The 23,091-nt window shown below is 58.1% G+C and overlaps 1 protein-coding gene across 2 annotated transcripts; it reads right to left on the bottom strand.

Moving 5' to 3' along the window:
• Positions 1-6: 6 nt before the first annotated feature.
• On the bottom strand, positions 7-17,468 carry KCNH3 (potassium voltage-gated channel subfamily H member 3). Of its 2 annotated transcripts, XR_006204832.1 has the most exons (16): positions 16,991-17,468; positions 15,245-15,478; positions 14,621-14,755; positions 13,715-13,848; positions 13,031-13,274; positions 12,484-12,641; positions 12,191-12,398; positions 8,038-8,319; positions 7,543-7,742; positions 6,843-7,092; positions 3,357-3,574; positions 2,264-2,595; positions 1,780-1,886; positions 1,409-1,542; positions 1,070-1,146; positions 937-948 (listed from the first exon to the last, which is right to left on the bottom strand). XR_006204832.1 is itself a non-coding variant. In XM_042946431.1 (15 exons), the coding sequence occupies exons 1-15, from the start codon at positions 17,064-17,066 to the stop codon at positions 352-354; spliced, it is 3,252 nt and encodes a 1,083-aa protein (XP_042802365.1). In that variant the 5' UTR covers positions 17,067-17,467; the 3' UTR covers positions 7-351. The 2 variants fall into 2 exon arrangements, 1 of the variants encoding a protein (XP_042802365.1); XM_042946431.1 differs by lacking the exon at positions 1,409-1,542 and having other exon boundaries at positions 7-948; positions 16,991-17,467.
• Positions 17,469-23,091: the final 5,623 nt, after the last annotated feature.

Genomic DNA, 23,091 nt, shown 5'->3' with positions numbered 1-23,091 from the left:
TTTTTATTATATATATTTTTTAATATAAAAAATGGGACTGGTGAGGCAGGGACACATGCAGGGGATGGCAGAATCCCTCGGCCTCAGGCCTGTCCTCCATCCTGCAGACAGAGACAGGTCAGAGAGCAGGCTGAGGCGGGGCACCAAGATTCCCAGCTTGGGGCCTGCCCCTGAAGCGCCAGCCCACTCAGAGAGTCAGGGGCCGGGCCCTCTTTAAGTCTCAGGCTCCCTGCCCTGAGCCGGGGACCAGCACAGAGTCCTGGGGAGCGGCTGCCACTCTCTGCCGCCCCGAGTTCGGGCAGAGCAGCAGACGGCAGCGTGTCTGGCAACACTGGGTTCTGGGGCTGGCAGTCAGACCCCCGTGCCTTCTTCCTGGGTCCACTGGACTGTGCCAGAGCCGTGGCAGCCGATAAGCACCATCTCCAGGCTATGGGGTTCCCAGGGCAAGGCCAGGCCCCCTGACCCTGGCGGGGGCTCTCCAGTACTCGCAGCCTCGGCCTGGTTAGTGGGTTCCGGGGGCCCAGTCCTAGCCCCTTCCTCGGGGGCCGGTGAGCCAGGGGTACTGGGCTCGGGGCAGAGCTCTGCTGAGGCCGGGGGCTCCGAGTCAGAGGTGGGGGTCCAGAAAGCTGTGGCTCGAGGCCAAGGGGAACTCTGAGAGGCCGGGGGGCCCCAGGGCCAGGGTGCTACGAGGGGAGGGGGCCCTGGACGAGGGTGGGGCCAGGTCCCACTCAAGACAGAGGCAGCTGGGGGCTGCAGGCAGTACGAGGATGTCCCAGTGTCCACACACAGAGGCTGCAGGAGCCCAGAGGTGCCGGCTAGGCACGGCCCCTCTCCCGATGCCCGAAGGCAAGGACCCTCCCCGTGGGGCGCCAGGACTTGCTGCACAGCCTGGCGAAGTGACTGCAGACCCTCCCGCATCTGCAGCACCTGCTCAGACAGCTCTGTCACCTTTAGGAAGCGAGGCAGGAAAGAGGGTGAGGTTAGAGAGGAGTCTGGACCTCACACAACGGCAGCGCCGGCCCCCCTCCCCTCGGCTCCCCTCCCCACCTCCACTTTGCCCCTCACCCACCGCCTGCCGCAGCTTGTCCAGTGTGTCTGTGTTCCTTGCCTCACTGGGCCCGAGGGGGACAGTGAGCAGGCCGTTTTCTGCAAAGAGTAGACTAGGGTTACCAGCCAGCACCAGGAAGAGGCCAGGCATGGGGTCCAGGCCTCTGCCCCAGTTAGCACAGACCACACTGGCCTGGCAGGGCCTGATGCCAGCCACGGCCACTTCCAGCCTTGCCCCAGTTGCCGAATTCTGCCCAAACCGCAAGGAGCCCTTGGGCACGCTGCCCCACACTTTCCCCCTCAGGACGCTGCCCTCTGCGCCTGTCCTCCAGACACACGACCGCTCCCAGGAGCTCATTACCTGGTCCGCTCTCGGGGCTGCGTGGCCTGGGGACCACTTTCAATTCTGCTTCCCCCTTAGCCCTCTATCCTCCCCAGGGTCTTAGCAACATTATCTTCTTTAACATGCACGACAACCGTACTGCAGACCAGAAGCTGGAGCGAGAACCGAGATCTTGCTGCTGGAGAGCTGACCGCAGGGATCCAAACCCCTTCCCGACCACCAAAGTGCTGGTCTTAACCACCAAAATGCCCAAACCATGCAGGCTGGGAAGGACAAGAGGCAAGAAGTCTTTACCCCGCCGGTTTCTCAGGGGTGCGCAGGGCAGAGAGGCAGCCCTGCCCACCTGCCGCCGCCCCCCCACCCCCCAACCTCGGAGCGGGCCTCAGTACCTGGTCCAGGGGAGGGGCTGCTGCTGCATTCCGGGCCAGGCTGCCCCACACGGAAAGAGAACTTGGGCTGGTCGGAGCCACAGCCATCCTCAATGCCATCTACTACCCTATGGACACGGGTGCCAGGACAACAAATCAATCCACGGGCAACCACTGTGGTGCCCTAGTGTCCACACACAGGAGCTCCCTGGAGTTCGGGGCCCAGGAAAGGTAACACGTGGTCCCTTTCCCTAGGAGCTTGCAGTTTTGCCGGGGGGTCCAAGCGTGAGCAACAGGACACAGCGGGAATTCTGAGCAGTAAATGGCCATGGACCAAATGGTTAGGGAGGGGCCGCAGGAAGGTGGAGTCCAGGAAGGCTTCGTGGAGGAGGCTGGGACCGGTTAGGATGGAAGGATGGACACCCAGGGGAGGAATGTGCCTGGCTGGACCCCAGGGCTATCGCCACCATCTTTGCCAGATCACAGGGGCCCAGGGCCTGCTTACCTGGGGCTCAGATCCGGGGGTACATTCCACGGTACAGAGGGCAACTGCAAACCCTCTAGGCTTCGAGGGTGAACAGAGGGGCCGGCCTCAGCCTGTGAAGCTCCTGCCCTGCCCGGCCGTCCTCTGCTCCTTAGCCTGGGCCGGGGCGCGGTTCGCCGTGGGGATAGCAACTTAGCAGCGGAAGAGGAGGATGTGCAGCCGGGGGACAGCAGGGGGCTGGAAGGCTCGTCCGCTGGGGCCGGTGAGGCCGCGGGGCCCTGCTCCCCATCCGTCTCCTTCTCCTCCAGTGTGGACATAAGGGTGTTGTCACCACTCAAGGAGCTGGTGTCTGCCTGGGGACAGTGGGGCACAGGGAACCAGCCTGGATAACCCCTACCGTGTCCCAGTCACCTGCCCCCCGTGACCTCATCTCCCTTGAAGGAGCCATCTTTGTTAAACTGGATGCCCAAGATCTCCCACCCTCGGAGGCAGAGGCTGTTACTCGTGGCGGTGAAAGGAGGTGGGTGGGGGACTGCTCTTCTGCTGCCACCACAAAGCCACCAAGCCCTGGAGGAATTTGCTGCCCTTCAAAATTCTAGCCAAATGTGGATACATCACCCCTCTACCTGGTCCCTCAGGCTAACCGAACTATCCGGGAGAACACAGTGCTAAAAACTGGTTTAGAACTAGTGGTAGAAGCCAGGAAAATTCGAAGCCCCTCAGAGCAGTCATCTCTCATGGTGAGGAAGCAGGGAGAGCCGCAGGGCTCTCTTCCGAGGCAGCCTGGAGGACTAGTGCCCGGCCCTGCCCAGGGGCCCCATCCCTCACGTGTGGCCTCAGCCTCCATCCCTTAAGACTCCGCTGTGGACCAGGCCAGGCCGTCTCGGGCGGGCCGGGGAGAGCCGGCAGGGCTGGCGGAGCACGGCTGGACTGGGCTCTAAAGGACAGCGTGGGTATGAAGGGGCAGGAGACGGGAGAGTGTAGACCCCCCACAACGTGTGGGGGTGTTAACACCAGGCCAGGCGCTCACACGGCTCCTCCCCCAACCCCAGCCTGTGCCCACTTCACCAGCCACCACCCCAGCTCCCTCCGCACACATTCCCGGTGCCCTCACCTCTGCGGGGCCTCCGCCGGCACCCAGGTTGTAGCTGAGCTCCCCTCGGAGGCCCCGGCTGAAGCGTGGGGCAAACTCGGGGTACAGTGCGAGGCTCTCGTGCAGCCCAGTCAGCTGGAGACACTGCAGGACGCAGTAGGTCAGCCCCTTTACATCAGCATTGGCCTTGACCACCTGTTCCCGCCGGGGCAGCTCACAGCCAATCAGATCACCCTTCCCTGGGAAGCGGAAGTAGAGGTCAGCAAGCCCTGCCCCTCAGCCCACGCACAGAGGGTCAAGCAGAGGCAGCTGAGCTTCCCTTGTGAGGGGAGTGGGGCCTTCGGAGCCAAGACCCAGACGGGCAGAGGGGCCCAGGCTCCCGCCGACCCCCGCTCCTTATCTCTCCGGCTCCTCAGACAGACTTGGAGTGAAAAGCACTGAGGCCCAGGAGCTCAAGCACTTCCGGGATGGAAGCCACTGTCCTGAAACACACCTGAAGTTTAGCTCTGAGATTAACGAGCGGTCAACAATTCTGGTGGTTCCGAGGCTGTCTGTAGATCGGAACCCGGGCCCCATCTCTACCTATAACATCTGCAGGAGACCCCACAATCCGGTATCTTTCAAGCCTCACAGGTGATTCAGGTGGGGCTCATCCAGGAGCCAGCAGGTTAGTGGCCAGCACGGCACAGTGAAGAGGTCAGGCAGCCACGCTTCTTCATCTCCCTGAACCCTGGTTCTTGCGGGACGGATTTTGTACTGAACTGGGTCCTGGTGCTTTCTTGATCTTACCAGAAGGTGTCAATGTAGGATTTTCCCACCACCCAGCTGGGACTGCCACCTGGCTGACAGCAATTGTAAAATGGCATCAATTAGAGTCCGTATCCCAATCTCAGAGATGTTAAATTATAGGGGGAAAATGTGCATCTTACAATCAGTGAACTAGGGTGCCTCCAATCACGGACATGTGAGGAGTAAGCGAGTTAGTGTAGGTAAAGTGACTGACACAGAGACGATCAAAGTTCGTTTCCTTTCTCTCCCTCTGGACAAGAGTCCCCTGTAGATTGTTCCCAACAGAGACGGCCGGCCTGCCGTAGGCAGAGCACTAGCCGCCTTCACAAGGCAGCTCAGCCCACTGCCGGAGTTCGCAAGATTGGAAAGCGTTTCCTTACCCTCAAGGAAGAAGATGGATCACTGCCACCCTCCACCGTGGGCTGGCTCGTGCTGCCAGCAGGACTGAGCTTAGCAGCTCCTGTAAATGTTCACGGACTTTTGCTCAAACTTAAGTGTAGAAAGCATTGCTGTTAAATTGTATTTTCTTGGTTTCGGGCCATCCTTCTGGTTCCTTCTGAGAGCTGTTTGGATCTCAATGTGCTCATCTGATGAATGAGCTCTCTCTCCTGTGTGTCATCTGGAAGTAAGAGAAGTGTGTATTTTTTGTCTTCATCCAAGAGGTGAGATAGAATTGAGAAATAGGACAAGACCAATGACAGAGCCTCCATGCCATCAGTCTCAGACCAGAGACTGCCCTCCAGGCCGGCATTGCAGCCAGAACCTCCAGCTCAGCATTCCAGCCCCCTCAGGTCTTCCTGGTACTGTCACCCAGCCCACTTCTCTTCTCTTGCCTCCTTCCCCCACAACCGACTGTGTGTGCTTAGCTGTTAGCTCATACGCAGAGGTAGGGGCCAGAATTGACGCCACGAGCTGCACGGTGAGCCTCAGCTGCCAGCAGCAGGCAGAAGGCCCCTGGATGTCCAGCGAAGGAGGCAGGTGGGGGCAGGAGTGAAGGCAAAGCAGAAAACCAGGTTGTGGGGAACCAGGCATACATCAGGGCACCCGGAGCCATCAAGTCAACAGAGGAAACAATTCCTCTGGAACGTGTGTGCAGGCACAGGATGGATCAAAGGTGGCAAAAGCTCCAGTGCTGGGGACGCAGGCAGTGAGGTGAAGGTGGCGGACATTCTTGAGGCTCGTCTTAATAGTGAACAGGATTATTCTGCAACCTGGTGCGTGGCAGCAGTGAGGAGATGTTCTTACAGGACCAATGCCAGCTCCCAGCCACACTGCTTCCTCGGCTCCGAGATGAAAACCATCTGTTTAATAATCCGCTCGTCAGTCTTGACCAGTCTGCAATTGTCAAAATCTGTCTGTTTGCCCTTCCGAATCTCTCCACTTCTCCAGCATTTCTCAAGGACTGCCAGCCATATGTGAGGGACCATAATTCCGTTTACTGGGAGTCCTGGCATAAAAGGCATCTAGGTCGGGAAGCCAAACTCCCAGAAGACTCAAGGTGAAAGGTGTGGCAGCCTCTCACCTCTCTTACCTCCAAGACCCCCTTGATGGTATTTCTTTTTCCTGTTGGTAGATCATCCTCCTCGGGGGAGCGGGGAGGGACGCACAGTAGCTTCTGGGCATCTAGTCTTCTTAATTCTCCAGGTTGGTGACAAACCTCAGCCCCTCCAGGCGTCAGCCACCCCCACGGTGAGTCTACAAGCATTTGGCCGAGGGTTCACCTCCCTTCCATCCCCTGTTGTGAGGCCCTCCATTACCCAAACAGGTCACAGAGTTCCTGCCTGCTGGGGTCGCTGCTGGGAGCCTCCCACAGCCACGGACACCCTCAGCTCTGTGTTTCCAGGAATGCTTTGCGTGTGCCTTCCTAAAGCCCGGTGTGTACAGCCTGTCATCCTGAAATCGTGCCCTTCCTTGGGGACACGGCGCTCCCTTGATCAGAGCTCCTGAAAGCACAGTGTTTGAAGCCTTAGGGTTGGCAGACTAGGTTCTAACCCCACCAGCCAATTCATGAACCTCTCCAAGCCTCCTGCTCCTTCCGTGCAGAACAGGCACGACACCAGTGCCTCTGCCAGGGGTTTTGTGAGGTTTGTGTGAGCTGAAACACCTAAGGGCCAGCCCCGCAGTGAGACCCTTGGGATCAGCATTATTCTGACGTCCATCCCACAACTGCAATCTCTTCTTCCTTGTCCAGGGACTCGACCCATTTCCACCTCTTTCTTTTGCCAAGAAGGGAAGTATATAGGCAGAGTCCGAGCCCTGCTGTTGCCCGCTGGGGCCCTGGGCCTGCTCTGTGACCAGCCCTAGGAAAGCACAACCCCCCTCTCCCCTGACCTGGTGGAGGGGCCCCACAAGAACAGCTCTCATTCCCTTCTTGCAGCCCTGCCTAAGCACTCTCTCCAACACTGCCATGCCTAGCATTGGATTTTTCTCCTTGGCAGGAACTGCTGATCCCTCCCATCCCCTCATAGGCTGCAGGCTGGTGGTCCTCCACTCACTCAGGGAGCCTTGAACACCTCCTTGTGTTGCCACCCAGTGGTCACTGGGTCTGCTTTGAGCTTTGTCTGCTTGGAGCTTTGCGCCATGGCTTCTCCTGACTCCGTCCTGGCTGTTTCTCCACGGGTGGCTTTGCCTGTGCCCCCTGTCCACGTTTCTGCTGATGGGGCCCTGGTTCCACCCACCTCCCCCAAAACCCCCGCTTCCTCTCCTGCCCTCACAAACCTAGGATGGCAAGTACGGTGCCGCCCTTGAGCACCTCCATGGAGCCGGAGCAGACAAAGTAGAGGGCCTGGAGAGCGTCCCCTTGGTGGATGAGGTACTCGCCAGGCGTGCAGAAGGCCGGACGCAGGGCCAGGGACAGTGCCCGCAGGCAGCCACGGCTTGCAGCCTCAAACAGAGGCAGCTGCAGAACCTCCTTGTGCAAGTGCATGGCGATGTCTGCGCGAAGCTCGTCTGGGAGGCTCTGCAGCAGCTGCAGGGGGGGAAGCAGGTGGGGAGGTTAGTGGTGGCAGAATGCAAGGCAGCCTCCAGCCAGCCCTCTTTACATCCATCCCACTGGCCTTAGGAGCAAGGGGAAGTGTGGGAGGGACCTGAGGCTCCGTGCCTGTAGCCTGTACCGGCAGTGCGGGAGGCTGCCTCTGCCCCCCTCCCATCACTTTAGCCCACCGTGAGCTGCTTGGCTTTCCTCCTCCAGGCCCAGAGCCGGATGTCAGTGAGCAGAGCCTCCAGGCCTAACAAGGGTGGAGAAAGGCCTTCAAGGCTTTTTGACTGCGCTCTGCCCCATGCTACTGCCCACTCCTGGGGAGCAGAAGCCAGAATTTTGTGTTCCTTGCCCCCCAGCCCACTCCTGGGAATTTTAGGCCAAGCGCATACTCCTGGAAGGAGCAAAGGCTGGAAGGGCCAGCCCTGGAGGCCTGCGCACCTCAGTGGTGTCGATACCGTTGTTCACAGCCCACGTCGCCTGGAAGTACTCGAGCATGCGCTGCTTGAGGGGCTTGGGGATGCGGTGGATGCGGATGTAGTCTCGGAGGTCACGGGTGCGGCTGTGGTACAGAAAGCGGCGGGCGTACATGCGCTGGATGATGGCCGTCACGTTCCCAAACACCACCGCGTGCATCAGGGCTGGGGAGGGTGGCGAGAGGGGGTCACCTCCAGGCCCGGCCTGACACCACGCTGGACACATCTGTCCTCCCTCCCACCATCCAAGTCTCCTAGGCAAGACACGGGCCACTGTGTGGCAGGGAGTCCTGCAGCCACATGGGACTCCCCTGGCCCTGGCTCTGTGTTCCTTCAGTCCCCCAAAGCAGAAGAACCTCTGAGAAGGACCTTGGGGCCCTGGGGGGAGGCGGGGAGTTGGGGCCACCTGGAGCCACAAGTCTGAGAGTGGGCCCAGGACAGGGAGAGCAGCAGGCCTCACCGCCAATGAGCATGGTGCAGATGGAGAAGATCTTCTCGGTGTCCGTGTTGGCGGACACGTTGCCAAAGCCCACGCTGGTGAGGCTGCTGAGCGCGAAGTAGAGGGAGGTGATGTAGGCGCTGCGTAGCGAGGGGCCGCCCAGGAGCTCCAGCCCCGTCCTGTTGGCCTCCCCGCTGACGCTGCTACAGTTGTCGTTCTGGCCGGAGCTGTTCCCTGCCACAGGGCTGCGGCCCACCAGGTAGTAGGGGGTCTCGAGTCGGCGGGCCAGCTCCTGCAGCCAGCCTGGGGAGGGGACAGGGCACACCTAAGCAAGCGGGACAGCACTGCCACACCACAGGCGCACATGTACCCACTGCTTCCCCCGGGGCGGGGGCCATGTGGATGCAGACCCCCCCCCCATGTCTTCCCACCACTTTCCTCCTCTGCCGGTCCAGCACACCCTGTCCACCCCCTCAACCCTGACCAAGACAAGCACGTGAGGACGAGGCTGTCGTCTCTCCAGCCGGCGTCTGCTGGTGCCAAGAAGGGAGCAAGGTGCATTGCACCCTCTCTCCCGTGGCTGCCACTGATCCCAGCCAACGGGCCGGCTGGAGGAGCACAGGGCCCGCACCGGCCAGTCTTGTTCCCAGAGACGGAGAGGTGAGGCCACCTCCTCTGCCCTGTCCACCCAGACTCCTCTTGCTCTTTCTCTGGGCTCACCTGCTCCCAAAGGCTGCTTCCCCCTCACCCCTCCCACGACCACACAAACCACCCAACCCCATGTTCGCATTCTCAAGCACACCGTGGACGCATGCATATGCACCATCAAGGCCACAGACGTGCTCTGCAGTTGAGAGGATGAGGACACACACGTGTGAGCACATTCACAGGTGCACAGCCACAGCCACTCACACAGGAAAAGCCTGAGCGCACTTGGGAGAGAGACAAGGGCACACAGGTGCTTGCACTCAGACAGCCAGGCAGGCGAGGCGAACAGGAGCACACAGGTAAGCACACTCAAAGGCCACAAACAGGCAGGCACCTGTGCACACACAGAGGCTCCTGAGCACACATGCAGACATGGGTCAGCCTGGGACACTGGGCAGAAGCTGAGAGTGAGTGCCCCAGTTCCCCCCATCAATCCCACACTCTCTGGCTTGGACTTGGCAGGAGGTGGAGCTGAGTACTGGGCTGTCTCAGGAGCTCTGGCTACCCACAGTCACTCTGAGCCCAGCTGGAAGCTTGTGGGAACTCTAGGGTGTTGGATGGGGGTTCCTGGGGTCCAGAGAGGTCCCAGGGATCCTGGCAGAACTGGGGGTCACGGGGAGCAAGGGAGAGAGGGCTGATCTAGGGTGGAGACACAGAAGGCAGGTGCAGAGAGGGGGCTCAGGGTCTGTGGCTGCAATGGACCTCACCTCTCCACATGCGCTCTGCCCCTCCCACCTTGACACACCCAGCGTCCCTGCTCCACACTCTCCCGAACGCCTTACACACACTCTCCCTGCCATCTCTACGCCCCTCCTCACCCCCAGACCTGTTTATTCAGCGATCTCACAAACATGTGCCTCATGCACAACGTCCGAGGGCCATGTGATGGGGCTCAAACTGACATGCTATGGGTTAGGGCTAGAGGGCTCCCTAGAAGAGAGGACATTGGTGTTTGGTCTCCAAGGATGGCTAGAGTTTTGACTCAGAGAAACTGAGAGAAGGTTGTTCCCGATCTAGGGAAGGACATATTGGGCCATCCCTAGGGATGGTGACACGTGCAAGCAGTCGCTCAGCTTAGCTGGAGTGTGCGGTTCATACAGATGTGTCAAGGCCTGAGCCAAGGTGAGGACTTGCTCTCCTGTGACTCGACGTGTGCTGCAAGGATTCGCGGGAGCGTGCCAAGCTCGTCAGTCGCTCTTCAGCTGGGCCCGAGTTGAAGCCAGTTCCAGGTAAGGAGAGTGGGCGGCAAGGGGTGAGAAGCAGGAGGATGAGGGGAAGGTTCCAGAGGGGCCTGTCCTCTCTGTCTTGGCCATGGGGCATTGGCAGCTCCTGGAGCTGGTGGTGCGGGGAAGCTGTTCCGGAGGCCAGTGGCTTTCGTTGAGAAATGCCCCGAGTGATCTCCCTCAGCATTTAGTACAATCTTTTGAAAATGCAGCCCATCTCTATGGGGCTAATGGGAATAGCGGGAAGGAACTCTGTGTCTACACCACCCACAGCAAGGCAGAACCCAGGCAGGGAAGCCGGGGGCAGGGACCTCCCAGAGCCAGACCAGAGCCAGACCAGGAGGGGGCGCCACTTCCCCTCCAGAAATCCCTTCTGGGGCTGGACTCTGGGAGGTCTGGGTGTGGCTCTGACCCAGCTGGGGAGTCGCTTCTCTGGAGAAACAAGAAGGGGAAGATGATGTGAAGAAGGACTTGGAAACTCCCCTAATGTGAGCTAGTACCAGCCCAAAATAGAATGAAATTACTCCAGAACTTAGGGTGCAAGAATTAATATGAATATCTGCAAAACAGCCAGCCCCCCACTTGCCCATGTTCTCCATGGCGGGACTCAGAGCCCCTCCAAGAGCCAAAGATATTCTTCCCATCAGCTGAGCAGCCTCTGTGAGGTGGTCAGAACAAAGGAGCCACAGGGACCGGAGACTCAAGAGTGGCCCTATTTGGGCGCAAACTGACCTGGGGATATGGTGTCTCAGCCCACTTTGGGATCAGGGCTTTGCATCACTATTATCTATCTTCTGGCCCACTGACCGTGTCGCCCTGTCCGCCTCCATCACAGCCTCCCTCTGGGAAGGGCAGGTGCCAAGGAGCTGACACTGCCTGCAGCAGCCCGATTCTGTATGCTCGGCAACTAGAGCTTTGGGGAATATCCAAGTGGGCCTCTGGGCCACACACCAGTCTCCGCGGGCTTGGCAAGGGAGAGAGGATTTGCAAGAGCCTCCTTGGCCCTGGGAACTGATCGGAGCACGTTTCTAAGCCCCAGCTGGACTCCTGGTGACCCCACCAAGGAGCAGATGGTCATGCAAGGCCATCTGAGCAGCTGGCTTGCTGCCCATGGACTGGAACAAGCACTACAGGCCAGTTCCTGGGAAGCCACCAGAGGGCTGGAGGGCAAGGGAGGGAGAAGGTGTGTTGGGTTTTGGAGCCTCAGGGTATGAAGAGTTAGAACTGGCTGGAACAGAATGGTTCAGAGTTAGAGGAAGGATGGAGGTTGAGCTGGTATAGTGGCACCATGGAATGACAGGGGACAAGGTGAGGGGAGGAGACAGGGCCAGGGCGGAGGAGGCTGATGGAGGGCCTCATTGCTCAGGGCAGAGGGGTAGAGCAGTTCAAATGGGTGTGGTTAGCAGAGTCAGGTGCCACAGGGACTTCAAGGGGATGCGGGTTTGGCCCTAGGAGGTCACTGCAACCTGCCGGGTACCATTTTGGGTGGAGAGGTGGGGGTGGGAGCCTTCCTGGCAGGAGTTAAGATGTGAGTGGGAGGCGAGCAGAGGGAGGAGTGGAAGTAGAGGTGAAGTGAAGGAGAGTGAGTACACCAGCGGATCAGAGAGAAAGGCTGCATTTTAGGTCTGGGGGAGGGCAGAGAAGCAGCTGAGAGGGATGGGCCTGCATATAACAAGAGTGGGGAAAGGCCTTAGAGGGCAAGGTGTGGGGGGCGGGATTCCGAGAGGGTGGTGCGAAAGCACCAGGCACCAGAGGTACCCAGGAGGGCAGTGGCTCCCTGCACGGCCTTCTCCTGAGAAGGGTTGATTCTCAGCTGGGCAGAGGCCTGAAGAATGTGACAAAGGCTAAGGCCACAAGGAGGGCATGATGGGTGAGTAGGACTCCCCCGGGCAGCCCGCCAGGCTTTCTCCACTATGCCTGGCTGCTGAAGAACAGGCCTACCTCAAGGTAGTGGCTCTGTCACAGTCACACGTGTGTGCACGTGTGCACACACACACATACACACACACACACACACACACCAGCCCCCACATTCTTCTCACAAACACACACCTACTTGCATGTATGCCCCGGATACACATGCAGACTTGCACACATCCCTGACCCCCCATATCAGCTCACAAACACACCCGTGGACTCACATTTCCCTGACACACACACACTCGAGCAGACATATTCCTCTGTTACATATGTACACACACACTCTCCCCTCCCCCCCACCGCTCGCTGGAAGCCTCTGGTACCGATCTCCGGCAGCTCCGAGGCACTGCTCTCGATCTCCAGCTGGCCGATGTAGAACCAGACGCAGGCCACCCAGTGGGCGAGCAGGGCGAACACAGCCATGAGCAGGGTGAGCACCACAGCACTGTACTGCGAGTAGCGGTCCAGCCGCGGGAGCAGCCGCAGCAGCCGCAGCAGCCGCACCGTCTTCAGCAGGTGGGCCCCAAAGTACTGAGGTGGGGGGAGACAGGGAGGTCACCCCAGGGCCGGCCCCGCCAGCCCTGCCCCAAAGCCCACCCAATCCAGCCACACTGACCACGTTGACCTTGAAGGCATGTAGCAGGTCAAAGGGCAGCGCCGCGATGACATCCAGCAGGAACCAAGTGGTGACGTAGTGGAGGCAAATGGACTTTGGGGCAAATACCACCTGGCCTGACTTGGACACAAACGTGGTGCGGAAATTCAGCACGATGTCTGCAAGAAGTTGGGGTGGGACTCAGCATGGGGTAGCGGAGGGGCCACACCTTACTGGGCATTGACACTTTACTGGGTATCTGACATGGCCTGGGGCCCCCTACCATCGTAGTTCATACAGAACTCTAAAGGGTGGATACTGTTATGCCCACTTGATGGAGGGAGAAACTGAGACTTGGAGAGGCTATCATCAGCTCAGGGTCATATAACCCATTAGCAGTAGAGGTATGTTTGGAACTTAGGTTTGATTTCAAAGCCCACAGGTCACAAACAGGGGGAGGGCGTGGGGGACACTTGTCAGCAGGCACAGGAAGCCATGCAGACTATCCCCATCAAAGCCCAAGGGGTGCCCGGCGTGGGGTGGGGTGGGAGGCACAGGGCACACGTACCAAGAATGAAGAGGACCTCCACAGCCAGATCACAGACGCTGGGGGCACTGCGGGCGGCGCTGGGCTCCCGGGCTGTGCTCACACACACGCTGTAGGGCACGGTGACAGCCACGTAGAGGGTGGCAAGCAGGATGAAGCCGTCCCAAGTGGCCCTCAGTGCCCCACAGTGCAGCAGGATGAAGGGTGACTTTCGGATGGCTGCTACTTTGTACTCAGGCAAGTTTGGCTTCTCCCCAAACACCCCCTGAGGGGGGCAGGGCAGGTCCAGCCAGGGAGGACAGGAAATTTATAGAAGCTGAGTTGGATAGGGTCTGGGACAGGCAGCCACCTCCTTTCTCTCCCTGCATACTCAAAGCAACCTCTGACACGGGCATTAGAGCCCTCATGTTACAGATCAAAAGACTGAGGATCAGAGAGCCCACTGACTTAGCTGAGGGCACACAGCCGTTTAGGGGAAGAGCCGACATTGATCCAAGTCCCATCTGACTCCAGGGCCAAGACTCTATCTTTGATGGATCAGGCATCTGACATTCCCTCCCTCAGTCACAACCCCAAAGTGCTGGTGGGGCCTGGGTGGTCCCCTGGACATCCTCTCTGTGCTGGGCTTAGTTCCCCTCCTCCATCTCCTCAGCCTGCCCCTATGGTGCCCTGCCCCCCAAACACACACCCTTATGCGCAATCCACCTTATTGAGCTTGTGCTTGCCCTTGGGCTGCTTCTGCAGGTGCCCAGACAGGTGGTAGAGCACAGCCCGGCTCCGCCGCCGGTTGGCATTGAAGCCTTTGGCTCCTGCCCGGCCATATCGGCGCCGGCCACCACCTGCAAAAGAGGGGCCTGTGAGGATGGTGGGGGGAGTGCCCACACCCCCTAGCTAGGGTCTTGTGTGGAGGACACCAGTTTCTGGCCCATGACCTGGGCCAGTCTGACTCATTGACTGGTTAGTCTGTTTAGAGTTGGGGGCTCCAGCATCCTTACTTCCAGGGGCACTTACAGACACTCTTCCCCATGCCAACTTGCAGGAGAAGGAGGTCTGGATTAAGGCAAAGGCTGGAGAGGATCTCCATAGGGAAAGGCCTGAGACAGGAGTGGGGAGGTGGTTCCCAGGGCTGGGGGGTGGGTAGGGGGGATGGAGAGTACCCCTAGCATCCCCAGCTGCCCCCAGTGACAGCCTTGTGAGCTGGCCGTAAGGCCTCCCCGGTCCTTGGAGGATACAAGAGGGGAAAGGTCCCAGGGACTAAAAGAGGGCTTTGGATGGGACTCCCAGTCAGCTCTGTGTGAGGGAAAGGTACCAAGTGGGTCTGCACTGGGCCCCACTAATTGGTCCGAAAATGGTACTTTGCGGGCACTAGCGGAGTTTGTTTGCTTTCCGTTTCTTAGTAAAGTTGACTTCAAAACTCCAACTTTGTCTCAACTGGTCTCTTTGGAAACAAGCGTTCCATATCTGGGCATGTGGAGATGAGAGCAGCACAGGCCTCTCACCCAGCAAAGTGGGACTCAGTGAGTGCAAGAGGGTGGGGGGACCCATGAGCCCAAGCTGGGTGCCAAGGCCCCACCCACAGCAGCTAAAATCAACAGCCCCACGGGCACCCACCTGTCTCCTTCCAATTGTCAGGGCCCCCTCGGTTCTTGGTGTCACTGATATCCTTGTGAGAGACCAGGAAGAGGGCCACCTCCCCTTTCTCATTCTTTATGGGTATCACATCGAGGAGACACCAGAATGGGAGCCCTGGGCACAAAGACAGACTTAGCCTAGCTCCTGTTCTCCACCTTGCCCGAGGTGACAGAGGTTCCACTGCCACCCCGCCCCCCCCAAGACACAAGCAGGATGGGGGCTTTTCTGGGAGTGGAGCGGCGGCCTGGCTCCATTTAGGACAGGGCTTGATGGAACAGAGAGGGTGGGGGAAGGCAAAGGAGAGCAGAGATGACCATCAGACATGTGTGTTCATAGACCTGTCCTACTGAGACCGGGACATTTTTCCGCTTAATTGGGAAACTCAAGATCGGAAATTGAGTGGAGACTGAGGCTGAGGTGGGGATGGAAGAGAGAGAAGCCAAGGGACAGTGGATGGGGCGGGGAAAGTAAGGGGATGTGGGAAGACAGGATGGGATGGGGAGATGGAGAAGATGGGGATGGAACACAAGGGCAGTGGATGGGGTGGGTGCCAGGCTGGGTGAGGCCTCAAAAGTGAGGTGGGCTGGCCAGGTGGCCCCTCACCGCTCTTCCGGTACAGGATCAGCTCAGCCTTGAACTCCTTGTGCTCATCCAGCGCCTTGCGGATCTGTTGGCGGACAAGCTCACTGGTGTCTGGCCCATAGAGGAAGGAGCAGGCGCAGCCCCGCTGCATGACCTCGGCCCGGGAGAAACCCGTGAGGTCGCAGAAGCCATCAGAGCAGTAGACCACGGGGAAGAGCCCCGCCACCTGGGCATTGCCCAGCACGAAGTTACTGTCTGCAAGAGAGCACCTCTCAGAGGAGGCATGGGGTAGAGGGGCACAGGGTCTACCACCCCTCTTTCCTAAATGCCTGCAACCAAAGGGTGGGTGTCACGAAACCCAAGAATTCTGTGTGTGTGTGTGTGTGTGTGTGTATGTGTGTGCGTGTGTGTGTGCGCGCGCGCGCGCATGTGTGTGTGTGTGTGTGTGTGTGGCTGGGGGTTAGGGCAGGCAGGTGTGGTTTATAAACAGGAATCAGTGTGTCACCTGTGTACCAGTGCCCTGCAAGGGTCCACTCCTAGCCACGTGTGTATGTGTATATTCAGGAATCAACACCGAGGTTGGTGAATGCGGCCCTGTGTGGGAACTGTGCCCTCTGGACCGAGTCCTGAGCAGCTTGGGGTATAGGGTAGGGCTGGGATGCCCAAAGAGGGCTGCACAACCAGTCCTAGGCAGCCACAGCCCCACTCATACCTCTGCCAGGTCCATTCATGGCTGTCTGGCTCCTCTCACTGGAACCCACCTGGATGGGAGGCGGTCCAGGCCACCATTCAGCCTGCACTTTTTTGAACCCCAGCTGCCTGACGGGGCTCAGGAATTAGTGAATGTGATCAAAAATGGGGGTGTAAGCATGGTAGCTGCACAGCACTGCCTGAAGCCAACAATGTATTGGGGAGTGGGGGCACTGAATCAGCAGGCTGCAGGATGGAGAAGCCAGTGTGTGTGTGTGTGTGTGTGTGTGTGTGTGTGTGTGTGTGTGTATTGGGGCAGGGGGCTGCTCAGTGATGGGCTCCCACCACCTATCAGGAACTGCAAGACCATGAAGTGTGCCAAGCAGAGAGCTGGGAAGCCCCACTGGGGGTGAGTGTGAGGGAGCAGGAGAAGGAGGGAGGGGGTTTTCACGACTTTCCCTGTGCTCAGAGCCCTGGAAACCCAGGATCCAGAAGCTCTGGTCGCCTACTCCAAACTTCCCCAATCTTGGTAGGAATACCCAAACCTATCTTTGGGGGTCTAGAGGGGTCCTTTGGGTTTAGGCTGGTGAGTTCAGGCGGTGAGGTGAGCTTGGACAAACAGTGCGCTCCCAAATCCCGCCTACTCTACCTCCTTTGCAAACCTTTTTCCTAAATCTGATTTTTGAACCCTCCGGCTGTCCCTGAGCACCGCTCCTCTCCCTCACCCCCCCACCCCGCCCCTCCACTTCTATGTTAGTCGGTGGGATAGCGCCAGACTCAGGAACAGGGTGGGTTAGATTGACTAGGTAGGGGTTCGATCTCTAGCAAACAAATAGCATCCGGGGCCCCAAACCCTGAGACTTCTGGCCGTCTTGCCCAGCCTCGTGTAAAGTTGACCCTGGACCTTTTGGGAAACGGCGTCTGGAAGGAGATGGTGGTCCCCGCTACAATCAGGGCGTTGGGGACAGAGGGTGAGAACAGGAAGGAGCCAGGCTGAGATGTCGGGGAGCGGGACCTGCGGGAACCCTGGCAGGGAACGGCTTCTCTGGGAGCCAGTGGAGTGAAGGTCAGACTCACGCGTGCCGTCGAAGCGCGTGGCGATGGTGTCCAGGAAGGTGTTCTGCGGCGCCAGGAGTCCCCGCATGGCCGGCATCTTAGGCGGCCGTGGCCGCCTGCCCCATCCCTCCGGGGCGCGGGGGCTCAGCGCCGGGGGAGGGCGCCCAGCTCGGCCGCCCCCCACCGGGCCCCGCGCCCCCTAGCGCAGCCGTCGGAGGCTGAAACCCACCCCGGGTTCGCAGGCCCGGCCAGCAGCCGGTGCGCGAGGGGGCGTCCCCGCCGTCGGGGCCCGGAGCATGGCGCGCGGCCTCTCGCGTCCTGGCCGCCCACGAATGCCGGGCTCCAGACTCGGCGCTCGCCGCGCTCTCCGCACCTTCCGCTCGCGGCGGCGGCAGCAGCGGCAGCGGCTCCCGTTTCGGCTGCGGGTCGGCTCCCGCTCGGGCTCCGCTCGGCGCCGGGTCCCCGCAGCTCCCGCGGTCTGTCGGGGAGAGGAGGCAGCCTCCCTCCCTTCCTCCGGCGCCCGCCGCCTGCACCGGGGTAACCATGGAGACGGGCACACCCAGGCAGGGCCGCCTCCTTAAAGGGACAGGCCTCCCGCCTAGGGATCCCCTCCCCTTGGGACCTCGGTGGGGGCAGGGGAGGCGGCGGCCCCCCTACCCCCGCCGAGCCTGCTGCCCGAGCCGCCCCAAGCCGCCCCGCCCGCCCCTCGGAGAAGACCGGCGAGCGCCTGGTCCCGCTCGGGCTGACTCAGCGCAGGGGCGAGGCGTCTTTCTCTGCAGCATGGGGGTTCGCACAGAGCCTCGCAGACTCTCCTCCCCCGGAGCGACCAGAGGAGAACTCCGGCGGGGGGTGGGGGTGCGCGGGGAGGGCTGGGGGGGGGGGCTCTGTGTTTTAGAAGACGCTTTCCCCGAGGAAAAAATGTAAAGGGAAAGGGGGCTGGGCGGTGGTGGGAGGTGGGGAAGGCAGGCAGAGGGACCCCAACTGTACGGGAAAGTCTAAAAGGAGATGGGGTGGAGGGTGTCTAAACGCAGCTTCTGGGCATCCAAGCCTTTGTCAGCCTCAACTTGACCCTCGTCACTGGGAGGTGCAGCTGCAGACAGGAGCTATCAGGAAACGGGAGGGTGGGTAGCCCTGGAAGTAAGGTTGAGACGCTCTCGGTGAGTGCCGGTGGTGGTGGTGGGTGTGTGTATGGAAAGGGTGTGGGATATTTCTACTCTTTGTCACCTTTTGCCTCTCAGGCAGCTCCCGAGGGTCAGGTTGCAAATACAGCGGACGGGTAGGACGTCAGACACTGGGAGAACTTCTTAGCCTCGAGCGTGCGGATCCCTGGCGAGCGAGCGAGCGGGGAGTGAGAAGGACCCGGCCAACGCTGCCCCAACTCCTCGAGTCCCAGAGTAGCGGGCTCTGCGCTGCGGGGGGAGCGGTGGCTGCAGGGACCCCCTCCCGTGAGAGGGTGGGAGGAGGGGCCGGGCGGGGCCGAGCGGAGCGGGGCCGGGGCGGCAGTCTGTAGCTTGTCTCCGCGCTGCGTCGGTCCCCCCGTCTCGCTCTGCCAGCGCCGCTCCTCCTCCCTCCCACGATTTGCCAGCGAGCGCGGCTACCGCCCGCGCCCAGAGGAGCCGCCGGGGCCAAAGCAGCAATTTGTTCCCCAACGGGTGAAGCGGGAGGCCCAGCACCCCCGCCCCTCAAAGAAACACATCCACAGCCACCAGCCTCGGAAAGAAAGGAGTGTCGCCCGCTCCACCCACCCCTCGTCAGCGACACGGGCCAAAGCCCCAGGCACCTGTATTTAAATGAGCTGGTGCTTTAGGAGGAAAGGGAGGAAGCGTCCTCCTCCCCAGGTCCTCTGAATCCTGGAATCCCGCTCCCAGGAAGAAAGACCCCAAGGAACCTGTTCCCCACGCCCACCTCCACAAGCAAAGTCAGCCCTCCTCCAGCCCATCATCACACCCTCCACGCCAAGTTCAAGCATTCTGCTAGGAGAGGGTGCTGTTTGGTAGGAGTCCGCTCGCTTGGAGACCAGACCAGGGGGGTGGTTGAAAGCACACAACTTGGTTTGACTATAGTCCTGCCACTTGCTACGTGATTTTCATTCGGGACCCAATTTTCTCCTTTGTGAAATGGAGATAATAAATAATAACGACCTCAGAGGGTTGTTAGGAAGATTAAATGAGTAAAGGACTTAGAACAGTGTGTGACATTTGCATCATGTAAATGTTTATTATCTGATTTTGAATCTCATAGAACCCCTATGAAATAAGGTAGATGCTACTTACACTCCACTCACAAATGAAACAGAGGAAGAGAGACAGAGAAAGAATGGGAGAGGGAGAGAGGTTTGCTCACAGTAACCGAGCTGGTAACTGGCAGAACTAAGGTTCCAACCATGACAATCTTCCAAACCCAGGTCCAGAGTCTGCCTCATTGCAGCACAGCCGTCCCCACCGAGGACCCAGAAAGAGCTTAAGGTTAGCTGGGGACCGGTTATCTGGGTTGTAAATCAGATCCAGGTGGCCTTCCAGTCGCCCGGTGTAAGTGCCAGGTGTTTAGGCTTTCGGGCTTCCAGCTTTTCAGCCTGGGCTGGTCTTGGTTATTAAAGACAGTGGTTTGGACATTAAGACAAACCCAAACCAGACACCTTGGGTCGGTGTGAGCAGGCAGTAGATGGCATGTGGGGGTGCCCCGAAAGAATTAGTAGTTTACATTTATTGAGCATTGGGTGCCAAGCACCGTGCTGAAGCAGAGGGGCTAAATTTCTAAGATGCACTGCCTCCTCCTGCAACTCCAGCCTATTTTGGCGCCCTAGTCCCCCCAATACTAGAAAATATACTAACCTTTATTGAATGTTATGATCACTCTTCTTATCCCAGAATGAAACAATAATGTTTTGGTCTTTAAATCCCTTTCCCCACTGCCCTTCAAAGAATTTGTGGGAATGTGAATATGGGGTGGGGGTTGCAGCCACTGCCCAAGTCCTTCCTCTGAACTGAGCGGGTTTAAGATGCCCCTTCAGCCCAGAGGCAAATTTTCAGGCATAGAGCCTCCTGCTCTCTTCCCTCTTTCACTTCACCTTGTCCCTCAGGTCTTCCCCTCAGCTAACACTAACAAATTCCATGTCTCCTCCTTCCACACCTCCCTCACCCCCCCCCCCCCAGCCCCAATACAGAACAGTGTGTGACATTTGCATCATGTAAATGTTTATTATCTGAGGGGCAGGGACTCACATTTAGGAGACCAGAGAATGGGGGTTGGGGAGGAGCTGAGAAGTGAACAGGGTACTGGGAGGTCAGGGAGCACCGTAAGCCCCTTTCCTCTCTCATTCCCCCAACTCTTGACCCATTATTGGGCCACGGTGGCAAGTCACAGGGAGGGGAAGGTTGAGGGGGAGACCTGTTCAGAGACAGCTCAAAGCCATTGTCAAAAAGAAGAAACTCGGGAGCCTGCATTTTGGAGCTGCCGTGGGAGGCCTGTGGGAGTATTATCTACAAAAGGAACTAAGAGAGAGAGAAGAGTGAAGCAAGGGAAAAAGCACTCAAGACACAAAAGATGGAAAAAGCACCCTGCCCCCCAGAGCGCAGGCAGAGTCACTGTGTGCAGGGGGTGAGAGCAGGTGGCTGTCGAGGAACAGAGCCCAGGGGCCCCTCCCTTCTCCTCCCCTCTTCCCACTCTCTTCCTCCTTTCTGGAGGTCCCCAGGTCTGTTTCCAGCCTTGCTCTCTCAGCCAATGGTGCAGGTTCTGCTTCTAAGGCTGTGGTGAGCGATGGGAATCTTAGCCTTTCAAGTCAGACAAGTCTGGATTTGAATTCTAGCTCTTCCACTGATGACCTTGGGTGCCAATAGGAGTGGGGTGGGGGTGTGTGTTAATCTCCAAGAGCATCGGTTCCTTCATTTGTGAAATGATCTTTCCTTAAAGGATTGTTGAGTGAGATGAACTAAGTGGTTGGGATTGTTATCAGTCCTCCTAAGTGCTTGCCCTGGGAATGCAGAAATGAGCACAGGGTGAAGCCTCACTGAAGGTTCGCCATCTCAGAACAAACAAACATTCTGGAAAACTTCAAGGCCTCCACTACTTGGCCACTCCTTGGCTGTGTCATTCTAGGTCATTCCTTTTCTGTTAGTGGAGGATCCTAGCTATTGTTGAGTAAACCACAATACATTTTCCAACAAGGGAATCCTGGAAGATACATGGTTTTACTTACAGATCTGCAAACTGTTGTGGATCATATGGCTAGGAAGTGGAGGAACCAGATGCGAATCATGATTTGACTGGGTCGACAGGAGTTTGTCACTGTGCCATCTTGCTGGGGTGCTTTATCCTGTCCTTTGGTAAACAGCCTATTCAAAGGGGACGGTATGGTCATTTTGACGGGAGGTCAGATAGTGACCTATAGCGAGTGCCCACAGTGCCTGGCAACCCGGACCTCGAACCACGAACCACGAACCACGAACCACAAACCACAAACCGCGGGGAGCCCCATCAGCCCTGCGTGGAGGGGAACCCACTGCAGTCCTGCCTGTGGCAGGCAGGGGAGTGACTATGAGAAATCTCAATCTCAATCTGCGTGTTCTAGCAACACCAGAAAACGGATTTGTTTGAAATCCAGTTACAGGGAAAGCCTAACTGGGTTAAGTTGAAGAGAGACATAAAAAGGAGACCTGACTTTTCCCTGAGGAATCAGAGTGGGTGGTATTTGTTCCTGCTGTTTTGACGGCAGTGAAGGGGCGGGTGGGCTGGAGAACAGTTGCGCTGGTGGTAGTGACGGTGGGTGAGTTTCCTCACCCAGAAAGATCTTCAGATAATGTTTCCCCCTTGGTTAAGGAGCAAAGTAGGTGACATAGCTGCCTCAGCACCTGGGTGGAAATAACGCTCCCTGACTCTCCCCTGGGAAACCCCAGCTTCAGCCTCACTCCTGCACGCTGCTGCAAGGGTGACTGTTTACCCACGTGAACGCCGTCAGCCTCTGGCCTACCCCGCCCAGGAACTCAGAAACTGGGGATGAGGGTGTGCTTTTCCGACATGTATGGCAGACAGACAAGAGGGCACAGAGCTCACCATGCTGGAGGGATACGCGCTCAGGAGAAAACCTACAGAAGGAATAGGATAACTGAGGCATTATTTTTTTGGTTAATAAGTCTGTCTGTCTGGAAATAGGGGAAGTCTTTTATACACTTTTTAACGGGGCAGGAGAGACAGAAAAGCAGAATTATGGTAAGTTCAACTTGTCACAGGTTAGCTTAGACACCAGGGTACTGTTGTGCAGCACCTGGCTAGATACCTCCTTTCACCCATCCATGGAGTAGTTGCCACTGTGTCCACTTTACAGTTCAGGAAGCGGTTCAAAAATGTTATTTGCCCAAGGTCAGTCGGACACAGAGCTACCTAACTGAAGCCAGAATTAAAATCCAAGTGTATGTCTCAAAAGTCCAGGGTCTTTCCACCTTACCATACTGCGTAGCCACCACGCATGGCTTCCAAGAGTTTAAGGAAGAGCTGAGAGCTCTGTTTCCTTCACCTGCCAAGTGGCTGAAGAAAGAGCTGGAATCATTTGTCTATGCCTCAGAACTCAGCATAGTTCCCAGCACACAGTAGGTGCCTCAATGTTCAAAGGAAACAACGTGCTCGGGTGGCTCATGCAACCGAAGTCAAACTTGATTGATTTAAAAGTTCCCTTCTTCTGGCTACCAGGATTATGGTCTGGTACTCTGAACTGGCTAAAACAGTGATGAAACGGCTCCTTGGTTGGTGACCTCATAATATGTGCTGATTTGAACGACTTTTTCTTCCATGAAGTATGCTACCTCATGGATACAACCCCTACTAGGTGGGACAAGAAGGTGGGATGAATCCTGTAAAGTAGGCAAGACAAATCTTCATTTTGTTAGGTCAAATGGCAGAATTTCCAGTAGGTAACAAGTCATTACTTCACTGATAACCAATAAGTATAGGTCAGTTCACAGACTGATTAACCATGCATGCTGGGTTTTCCAGGTCACCTCCAACCTAAAACAGTTTATCTTGCTCTTCCCAACACATACATCATCATATGACTGTACCCTGGGTTGGGATTCTGAAATGTGAGGTCACCCTACCTATAAACCACTGAACAAAAGGCCTGACCACCCCTT

This window comes from Panthera leo, chromosome B4, assembly GCF_018350215.1.
Source record: "Panthera leo isolate Ple1 chromosome B4, P.leo_Ple1_pat1.1, whole genome shotgun sequence".
NCBI classification, from domain to species: Eukaryota; Metazoa; Chordata; class Mammalia; order Carnivora; family Felidae; genus Panthera; species Panthera leo.
Note: the sequence above shows the minus strand (reverse complement) of the source record. Positions and strands in the feature narration are given on the sequence as shown.